The sequence below is a fragment of the Maylandia zebra genome, linkage group LG20 (genome assembly GCF_041146795.1).
Source record: "Maylandia zebra isolate NMK-2024a linkage group LG20, Mzebra_GT3a, whole genome shotgun sequence".
NCBI classification, from domain to species: domain Eukaryota; kingdom Metazoa; phylum Chordata; class Actinopteri; order Cichliformes; family Cichlidae; genus Maylandia; species Maylandia zebra.
The window spans coordinates 25089063-25099209 of record NC_135186.1 but is presented as its reverse complement, the minus strand read 5'-3'; the positions used below and the strand labels follow the sequence as shown (position 1 = coordinate 25099209).

Sequence of the window (10147 nt, the reverse complement as noted above, 5' to 3'; positions counted from 1 at the left end):
AGATGACACCAAAGTGGTGACATTTGATCATAATGTACAGCACCATATTTGGTGAAAAAAAACCAATGCATGTCAGCATAACACCTCAAACCAACTGTAAAGCATAGTGGTTGAGGGGTTAAGATTTGGGAATATGCTCCAGCTATAGGACCTGGCCACCTTGTGGTTAATGAGTCAACCATGAATTCTTCTCCATACCAAATCATATGTGAGGCCATCTGTCAGACTGCTACAAAGGACAATGATCTCAGGCACAGCAGCAAATCTACGTCAAAAATGGATGAAAAAGAAAATAATCGAGGTGCTAGCTGCAAATGCCCAGTCAAAATCCAGACCTCAGCCTGAATGAAATCATGTCACAGGACCTTAACAGAGCTGTGCAAACATGAATGTCTGCAAACCTGAATGAAATTAAGCAACGTTGTAAAGACGAGTGGACCAAAATTCCTCCTCAATGACGTGTGAGACAGACTGATAGTCATTAATGAAGCTGGTGAATCATACAGTGTACTTTTCACAGGACTGTGTAGAGTGCTGTATTTTTTTAAAATCTTTTTCACATGACTGCACATATCTTCATAATACTGTGTTGAAAAGATTATTAATAATATTGTGTAGATTAGGAAACTGAATGGGCAGTGCTTTTCCCTTAGGCTGTACTAAATCATAACAAACACCTGAGCAGTTATGTCAATGTACACTAATCAGCCTCAACATTAAAACAGCAGACAGGTGAAGTGAATAATATTAATCATTTTGTTACCACTTTTCTAAATATATATATAAAACCTATATAACCTAACCTAACCTAACCCTAGATAGATAGATAGATAGATAGATAGATAGATAGATAGATAGATAGATAGATAGATAGATAGATAGATAGATGAAAATGAGGTCAAGAATTGAAACAATGAATCCGAGTATGTTCTACAATCCACAAGAGCTAAATAATTGGCTCCCACCTCAAAGAGGCTTCATGTTTATGCCTCAACAGAGCCACACAAATTTAGGAAAGTGGCTTTATTGTTATGGCTGATCGGTGTAGCATCAAATCAATACTTGGTTAACTTATATTGGTTCTTTGATGGTGTTTTCACTTGATTTTATATTTGTTTTTGTCTTTATCTTTTGGACTGTTTTACTGTTTTACAGACTTTCTATTGATAAAAGTATGATTTCTATGGAGATTTGCACATCATACTCCAACAATCAATAAATATAACAGTGAGTTGACCCAAAGTGGGTCAGTTTTGAACGTTTGTTTTTGAGTACCTGTTTTAATGGCACAGGTGCGTGAGGTTTGCTTGCCAACAGTGAAGTACACCATCTGGCTCTCTGTCAAGGGACCTTTGTACCATGTTATTTTTCTCTCTCTGCCAGCTTTGTCCCCGACATCTACTTTAATAATCATAAAACTAGAGATGGACCGATCCGATATTACGTATCGGTATCGGTCCGATACTGACCTAAATTACTGGATCGGATATCGGAGAAAAATTAAAAATGTAATCCGATCCATTAAATATCACGAAAGCACCTCACAAAACTTGCAACACCCGTAACTCACCTCAGAACGTTAGCACGTCGGAGCAGTATGCATCACGTGATAGAGCGGCTGTGGCATGCAGGACCTGTGGTGGTCTGGATAGCATTTGGAGCTTCGCTAGCAACCCGGCATTTCATCTCCGACAAAGTTATCCCGAGAGAAGTAAAGCAAGTGTGTAAGTCCATCTCTGAATGTTTGTAAAGCATTCCTGCGTTAAGCTTAACAAACTACTGCCTCTTCTTGCTGCTACTTCAATCATGAAACTGCTTAACGATCAGCTGATCGGCTTTTCTGTCGCGAGTCTGTGTCTCTAGTTTGCTTTTGGCCCACTTTGCACCAGAAAGAGGAAACCAGCGGCTGAACAACAGCAGCACGTTTAAGCTTGATCAGCTGTTGTTAGAATTTATTTAATATTACTTTCTACTCCAGGATCTTTTTCTACGTAGCTGACGCTGGTAACTGTGCAGGGGCGGATCTAGCAAAGTTTAGCCAGGGGGGCCAATAGGGCATTAACAGGGAAAAGGGGGCACAAAGACATACTTTTCTTTCTTATTCTCATTTAAAATGTCTAGCTTTTAATAAATAATTATCTGACACCCAAAGTTTTAATTTGATGCAAAATGAATAGAAGTCAATTACTGTATATAGTAACTATTAAGTCTAATATATATACCCTAGTAAGCTATAGTACTTTTTACTTTGGGATGGTACCATCTGTGCAGTCTGCAATTCTGTTGAAGAAAGATGTTGAATCTATTTAATATTTCTTGAAAAATAATTGATTTCTGTGCATTTTTTTTCACACTGCATCAAATTAAGGTTGATTACGTCGATTAAGCATCATGAGGTGGAGCATGAGGGGTGGTTCCCTATTTTTTATTTATTTATTTTTGTTGTTGCTGGGAGTTGGAACCCTATTAGTTAGGTTGCTTAATATTTACGCTAAGTACTCTTTAAAATACCAGAATAGGGAGGATGGTGTAGGTTTAAGTTTATTAGATTGATCAGTATTGCTGAACTATGAAATATTTTTTTTTGCATACAGGTATAACAGAATAGCTTTAGTGTTGTTGTTGTTTTAAACTTGAGTATGAACTTATACAAAATGCAGCAAGATATTTAAAAAACAGTTTTGTTGATTAAAAAACACTATATCGGATTCATATCGGTATCGGCAGATATCCAAATTTATGATATCGGTATCGGTATCGGACATAAAAAAGTGGTATCGTGCCATCTCTACATAAAACATAATCTGTTTTATATCTGCGCTCCAATAATACAAACCTGTAATGATTTCAGTGCAGAAATCTGCTCCAGAATCCATTTAATGAGTGAAAAGAGAAAAGGTTTAACAAACAGATGAAGGTACCAGGATGGACAGCTGCATAAAAGATTCAATAAAAAAGTTCAAACAAAAACAAATTAAGAATATTTTTCAGTTTTGCAAACATAATTACATCCTCAGTTCAATTAAAAGGGCAGCAGAAATCACCAACATCTAAAAACTCAGAAAATGCAACCTAAATTATCTGCTTGGCTGGATGCTGTGTGAGTGAGTGAACAGGTGAGATGATATCTTCCTTTCTAAGGTGCTGCTGTGCTGGATTGTACTGAACATATTTTATGTACCAGTTTGACTGCTGTGTAGCTGCAGAGGATAAATAATAGTTGAAAAGATCACTATTACACTGGTGATAATGGTGACGATGATGATGTTGCACAGATTCTGAATGCTCTTTCACAGGGGAAAACCGTTTTGACTGTACATTATGTGTCTGGGCGGCGGTCACAGCAAGGAGGGGTGAAGATGGAGCATGATGAGGGTGGAGGGAAGGGGGGTGGTGTCTTTGATAGCTCAGGTGGTCATCACCCGAGGGGGAAAAGAGCATTAATGGGCATTCTCAGCAGCAGACAAGCATAGGCTAGTGCTCCCTCTTCGCCGGCTGCCGTAAACAGGGGGAAGTATGCATCATTAGATTAAGCTGAGGCTAAGTACCTGCAGTCAAGTCCACTTCTTACAGTAGCAGGGTGCACAAACACATCCTCTCTGCTTGGCTTGGACAGAAGAGGGACTAGAGGGATTGGTCAGCTTGCTAAATGATTACCTGTAACACTGAAAGATGTATGATTATAGGTTGCATGATTTGTCAGCATCTCTATTACAGCAATTATGCAGGGTATCATAACTAACCATTTACAGAAAATCTGGATCATATTAAGAGACAAAAGAAGAATCTTTTAAAGGATTTGACCTGTGGGTGAATGCATTGACACAGGCTGAGCATAGCAGGATTATCTGGTTAAACTTAAAAGTCAGAAAAAAAATAATAGTAGAAAACTTCAGAGCAAGAGATTATGCTTGATTTTTGTTAAAGGAAAACATATTTAAAACACACACACACACACACACACACACACACACACACACACACACACACACACACACACACACACACACACACACAAGAGAAGAGTTGGGAAATCTTGAAGAAGAGACAGAGGAAGAGGAATTTGCCTGAGAGGAAAATGAAGGAAGGTATGCAAGGGTGCCTGTCACTTTGAGGCGCCTGATAGTTCAACCAAGCTGTCATCTATCACACTTAGATATTTCACTATCTATTTTTCATTTATGGGAATAGAATTAATCACAATGCATGCCCTGAAAAGTCTAACAGAGCTTTGTCTCCAGACTCTGAGCAGACCAGAAGGAAGAGACCTGGATATGAGATTGGGCCTGAAGGGCAGATACAGAAGAAAGGAAGAGTCATTGCTGCAGGAACAGCCTGACCTCAGAGGGTGGAAAGATTTACTAGAGTCTAAATCACAGGTCAGTACCTTGGCAACAGTCTCTGGGAGAGCAACCAATGGGATAGAAGTCACAAGTGATGCGCTGCCTTGTTAACTGCCATTCTGACAGACTGTAATGCCAGATATCTTTGGCATGTGGGACTTCTGACACTACAAACCATGTTTTTCTCTTTATGAGTGTCTTGTATTGACTCACTGAAGTAAGCTTACACCGGTATAAATTTTTTATTAAAGGTTTATTTAATCCAAATACCTTGCAAATATTTGTTATTATCATCTGTAACCCTCATGCAGGTTTGATTAACTTACTTTTTATATTGTTTTCAAAAATTTCTTTGTCCACCTCGATAAAATGACAGTGTGGCAGGGTGTAGTCTGCAGAATAGGTGGTGCAGTGAGTTTGGAGAGGAGTGCCAGGGAGGCTAGGCTGGGAACAATATAACAATCAAACCTTCCCACATTTGATTGTAAGACACTGGGACCCAAGGGAGAGCGGAGCTGGAGACAAAGCAGCTGAAAAGCTGGGGAAGCACCTAAGCGAAAAACACTTTTGCCGTAAATAAGCGAACACTTACCTGCAACACTGTCTGTGTGCGTGTCTGTACCACAAACAGTTATCACTGAATGTGATGTGGCATGCATATTTGGTACATTACTATCACATTTTTATATCAAACTGGTCTTGTGTGTGTGAGTGATTTGTGTGTGTGTGATTTCCAACTTTAATAATTTTCCACATTATAGCTAACTTAAATGATTTAGCTTCTATACTTTTAAGACTTTGTAAAAAGGTAATAACAGAACTATATGCTAACCAGTCACACTGCAGAAACTCAGTGCATTTAGGTATTTAAATGCACTGAGTCTAGGCTTTACAAAAAATGGTCTGAAAAAGAGACCAAAATCTGCCATAAACAACATGAAAGCATGGAACCATCCTGCATTGTGTCAATGAATCAGACTGGTGCTGCTGGTGATGTTATAGTTTAGGGGAAATTGTCTCGGCCCACTTTGGGCCCCTTATTCTCATTATGGAAACATGACCAAAATCTCTCAGCAATGTTTTTTTTAGGCCTTTCTGGACGTAAAAGTGGATCCAACCTGACACTACTAAGGTGTACCTAATAGAGTGTCCAGTGGGTGCTGTTTAGCAGATGGTAATATGGTTAACACACTAAACTTTGATGATTATCTTTGAATTGTCCTTTGTAACATGCTAACATTTTTTTTAGCCTTTAGCTCATATCACTGCAGTCCCACAGAGCCGTTAGCATTAGCATGGCTGTAGGCTGTGAACCAACCAGCTGTGTATTTACAGATATGGGGCAAAAGATAAGATATGTTGTGTAGGCTGGTTTACTACAGTGCAGTTAAAAAAATAGATTTTTTAGCAAAATGAAGCAAAAAACAAAAAAAAACTGTATAGTTTGTTTATTATTTAAACATTTGTTAAAGTGTTACAAGGTTTCACAAAACAGTGACATTTTACAGTCATATACAATTAATTGACGATAAGATGATACTGATCAGCAACAAGTAAACAACTGTATATCAGTCGATAATCTGTAATTAAAATAATTTGCAACTAATTCACACACACCTAGAGTTGTGATAAGAAAGGGTCTCCCCAATTTAAGTGGTTAAATTTCACAATATTGAGCAAATGAACTTGCAAGATGCAACAGGTACTGCTGCTTTCATGACTGTCTGCATACCAGTGTGACCACAGTCTAACTATTACTGTCTTTATCTCTGCCCCCTGCGGCACACAGGTAGAAAACTCTATGTTCTCTTTCCAAAAAAAGGCCCTCTTCTTTAAAACTTCTGTGGGATATGCACATTTGTTTGTGTTTACCCCTACAGCAAAGATTTTTTCATGACAGGTCTTTGATTTTTACAGAGAAAAGCAGATAGAAAAATTGTATGAACAGTAAAAAGCGAAACTATCCGGTATTTTTTTGCTGTACTAAGGACAACATTATTACTCATCTGTGTTTTCTTTCCCACCATCTGAGTGTTTTCTTAGAAAGATTGATGACTGCGTGTTTATCTGGTGTGAATACAGTTGTACGTGGCAGTGAGGAGTTCTGACTGACAGCTGCTCAATATTCTTATTCATAAACACAAGCAGCAATCAGCATAAATCATGTCATTCACACCACTTTATTCGCTTCAAGAAATATTTTTTTTAACGACAGATTGATTTGTTGTTATTTCTCTCTAATTGTCTAACTTGTCACTGATGCACACGCTTATGACTCACAAGCAACACGCCCACATAATGGTCCTGTTGCAGTGGGAAATTTCCCTAGCTCGTTACAATAACTTGCGGGTAGTCAAAAGACCTGTGTGGACGCCCGTTTGCGCTAAAGGACTTGAGGATAATTCCAGATCCCTTCTGGGAAACAACGACACCTGTCAGAGAAAAAGAGCCTCTGGAAATGATCACCGTGTTTACATCAAGCGGTGTTATTGACAGAATTGAGTTAGATGTACTCCGTTCTCTTGCACAGACTGGACACTGATATCAGTGTTTGCCACTGAAAGTAGGTCATGGATAATGGTGAACTACATGTATACATTATTACATGCACATTACATGGTGTTTTTTCTTGAAAAATTTTGTATTTAATCTCAAAAAAGTTTGATAACCTTTGATTCATCTGTCCAGAGCATAGTATTCCTTTGTAATTTATTTAATTCATTTGTGACAGCACTCTGACACCAACAGTTGCTCGAGGATTCCTAGAAAATTTCTGAGGCTATCAGCATCAATATCATCTTTATTTGGCCAAGCTTGTGAAACAAGGAATTTAACTCTGACTCTGCAACATTTCAGTTTTTTGAAATCTAAGTATTTATATAGTTTTTTTTTTAATAGTAAAAATAATTTTAAGTCATTTAGAGAGCTGGGCATACCTATTAGCAAACTTCTATCTATTCAAAGCTCTCCATTGCAACATCCACTCAGTGATATGTGTTTAAAAGTCTGAGTCACACACCTGTCTATCCCATACCTGCCACACTACAGTAGCTGTGATCTTTCTCACACATTTGGCAAATCTCCATCCACCTGACACATTTGGCCTTGAAATCACCCATAAATGACCCAGGCACACACAGCAAACAGGGCATTTCGTGAATGAAGATGAGGACTTTCATGCCTTCATTTATGGTTCTCCTGCTTTGCCATCTTTGCAGGGCCCAAATAAACAGCAGTAACAATGATTCTGATGATGAGACAGATTTGGCTGGCACACAGAGGCCCAGCATTGAGGGAAGTGAAGACGATCAGGTGCTTCAGACTGACATCTGGGTTGAGCTGTTGGCTCTGAGAGACTTGGTGGTGGAGCAAAGTGTAGAGCTTAGATACTTGAAAGACAGAGTGACAGTTCTGGATAGCCTGGTGGAGGCCTTACAGAAAGAAAATACAGGTACAGTGATGAGGGAATCACTTCATTAAAAATAGATGCAACTAAGCTTACATGCACTTTTGTTATAGTCATGGAGGCCAGGATGACTGCAGCTGAGATCCTGGTTGAAGAACTGCAGATAAAGAATGATGGTAACTAAATGCCCCCGGCCCTAAATATTGTATTGTTGTGTTCATTTTTACTTACTCATAAACTGTTACAACTTGCTTCAACTTCTCCTATCGTGTTTTCTATCATGCTAGCACAAGCTAGAGAGCTTGCAATAGCTCGGCAGGATCTCGGCGCTATCCAGGAAACACTGACAGTCTGTGAACTTCACGTGGAGGAGGTGGAGAAACAGCAGGAAGGTAAAGGGTCAGGGTTTTTGGTGTTTATTCTCTGACTTGTAAACCTTCACAATATACTTCCATTTCATTTATCTCCCTTTTCATCATGTTAGCTCAAGCTAGAGAGCTTGCAGCTATCAGGCAGACGCTGACAGTCAGTGAACTTCGTGTGGAAATGCTGGAGAAACAGCGGGAAGGTAAAGCTTCGGTTTGGGATGTATGGAATGATTTGACTGATTGGTTATTCATGTGTGTCTTGTGATTTCACGGGGAAATACCACAGCGCAAGAGCTTCAAAATATTAACAGAGATAAATACTTTTCTGTTTTCCTGATAAGTGTACAAGAAGTAGATGAATAATTAGTGGATGATCATTAATGATTCTGAGTTTACTTTATTTATTTATTTATTTACTTATTTTGTTTTCTTGCCACAGTAGTGAAGGTGGCTTTTTCTGCCTCCCTCCTGGGATCTGGTGAAGGTAACATTGAATATGGCTCTGAATTTGCAACACTCATCTTCAGAAATGTCTTTACCAACACTGGAAACCACTACAACCCAAACACAGGTAGGCAGATTAGGCTTCTATTTAATTATTGGTTTCATTAGTTTCACCACAATTAGTTGTGACTTTTTTCTCTCTCTTTTTTAGGTTATTTCACTGCACCAGTAAGAGGAGTCTACTACTTTAGATTTACTGGTCATATAGCGCACTATGAGAAAAATATGAGGATGAGACTTGTCAAAAATTCTGATGCCATGGTTTTCATTGGGGACCGTCAAACCACAACCACCGATCCTGAGGACAATGCATCCAATGGTGTGGTGTTGCAGTTAGAAGTGGGAGATGTTGTTTCAGTACAACTGTCTGGTAGTGTTTGGGATGACCAGTACCACAGAACAACTTTTAGTGGCTTTCTGCTCTTTCCTTTGTAACTTCCAACATACGAGTTGGACACAAGGCAAAGGTAACATCAAATTCACAGAGGATTTTGTTTCTTAATTTCTCTGCACTGGGTAGGTTTATGGAAACAAACTCATAAACATAAAAGCATGTGTAATTCTGGAGCATTCAATTAATAAATTAACATTCTCCTACACAAACTTAGTCTTAACTTTAATAAATAAACAATTTTCCACAAACTGCAGACAATTTTTTTGTTTCCTTGCCAGCTTTAGTCAGGCATTGGAAAAATCTCATTAAATACATTTTTTTTTTTAAATCTACCAAGATACAATTTTTATACCCTTAATTTCTCCACAGATGCAGAAATTAAGGGTATAAATGGCGCCGTTGAGTTCGGCTGCCTGGTAGCTCCGCGACGACTCTGAACCTTATCCGTACCTTATTATATACATCTGTACTATGTAAATATGTATATTTTTATAGTCTTCTCATTCAACTCATTACAGTGCAATATCTTGCACGTCATGGATATATATTTATAAGCACAAACATATGGACTTTTACATTGTTTTTTTATATATTTTTTTACTTTTAACTTTTGTTTCTTTTCCTTTTTTTCTTAGCTTATGTAAAATCCTTTTTAGCATGTTTGCACAGTCGGGGGGAGTACTTTTTTAGCCAGAAAAAACATTTCACTGTATGTTGTACCAGCTATAACTACATGTGACAAATAAATAAAGAATTGAATTGAGAATTGAATTGAATCTTTGACAAGACTGACAGCCATACAGTAGTTGATATGTCACAAATCTATAGCCCAAACTACATATTTTAAATTATAGGTTCAAGGCAGACACATCTAATTTGAAGCACTGTTAAATGACTTTATGGAAAATGTTATTCTGAAAAAACTAAAGTAATGGTGAGTTTAGATTAATTTACTGACTTACTCAACTCGTTCTAAGCCTCTCACACTCTAATCCATAAAGAGAAAATACAACACTGTTTTCAGTGCAACTAACCACAACCCCATTCGCCAAATAATTAAGAAGTTGTATAAACTATAAACAAAACATAAGCTTTACAGATGACTTGATTATTTAGAGAAGAACTTGCATAT

The 10147-nt window shown here is 38.0% G+C and overlaps 1 protein-coding gene across 2 annotated transcripts; it reads left to right on the top strand.

Annotated features, from left to right (window-relative positions):
- The first annotated feature begins 4252 nt into the window (after window positions 1–4252).
- Window positions 4253–9213, top strand: LOC101468942 (complement C1q and tumor necrosis factor-related protein 9A-like). Of its 2 annotated transcripts, XM_004546452.3 has the most exons (7): window positions 4253–4379; window positions 7562–7794; window positions 7863–7925; window positions 8037–8141; window positions 8234–8317; window positions 8557–8688; window positions 8773–9213. In XM_004546452.3, the coding sequence occupies exons 3-7, from the start codon at window positions 7865–7867 to the stop codon at window positions 9054–9056; spliced, it is 666 nt and encodes a 221-aa protein (XP_004546509.3). In that variant the 5' UTR covers window positions 4253–4379; window positions 7562–7794; window positions 7863–7864; the 3' UTR covers window positions 9057–9213. The 2 variants fall into 2 exon arrangements, with proteins under 2 accessions (XP_004546509.3, XP_076734920.1); XM_076878805.1 differs by lacking the exon at window positions 7562–7794 and having other exon boundaries at window positions 4260–4379.
- Window positions 9214–10147: the final 934 nt, after the last annotated feature.

Coding starts and splice junctions, on each gene's coding strand:
- LOC101468942 (XM_004546452.3), top strand. CDS start 7,865: ATGGAGGCCAGGATGACTGCAGCTGAGATCCTGGTTGAAGAACTGCAG. Junction 8,142..8,233: donor GGTGGAGAAACAGCAGGAAG/GTAAAGGGTCAG, acceptor TCATCATGTTAG/CTCAAGCTAGAGAGCTTGCA. Junction 8,689..8,772: donor CCACTACAACCCAAACACAG/GTAGGCAGATTA, acceptor TCTCTTTTTTAG/GTTATTTCACTGCACCAGTA.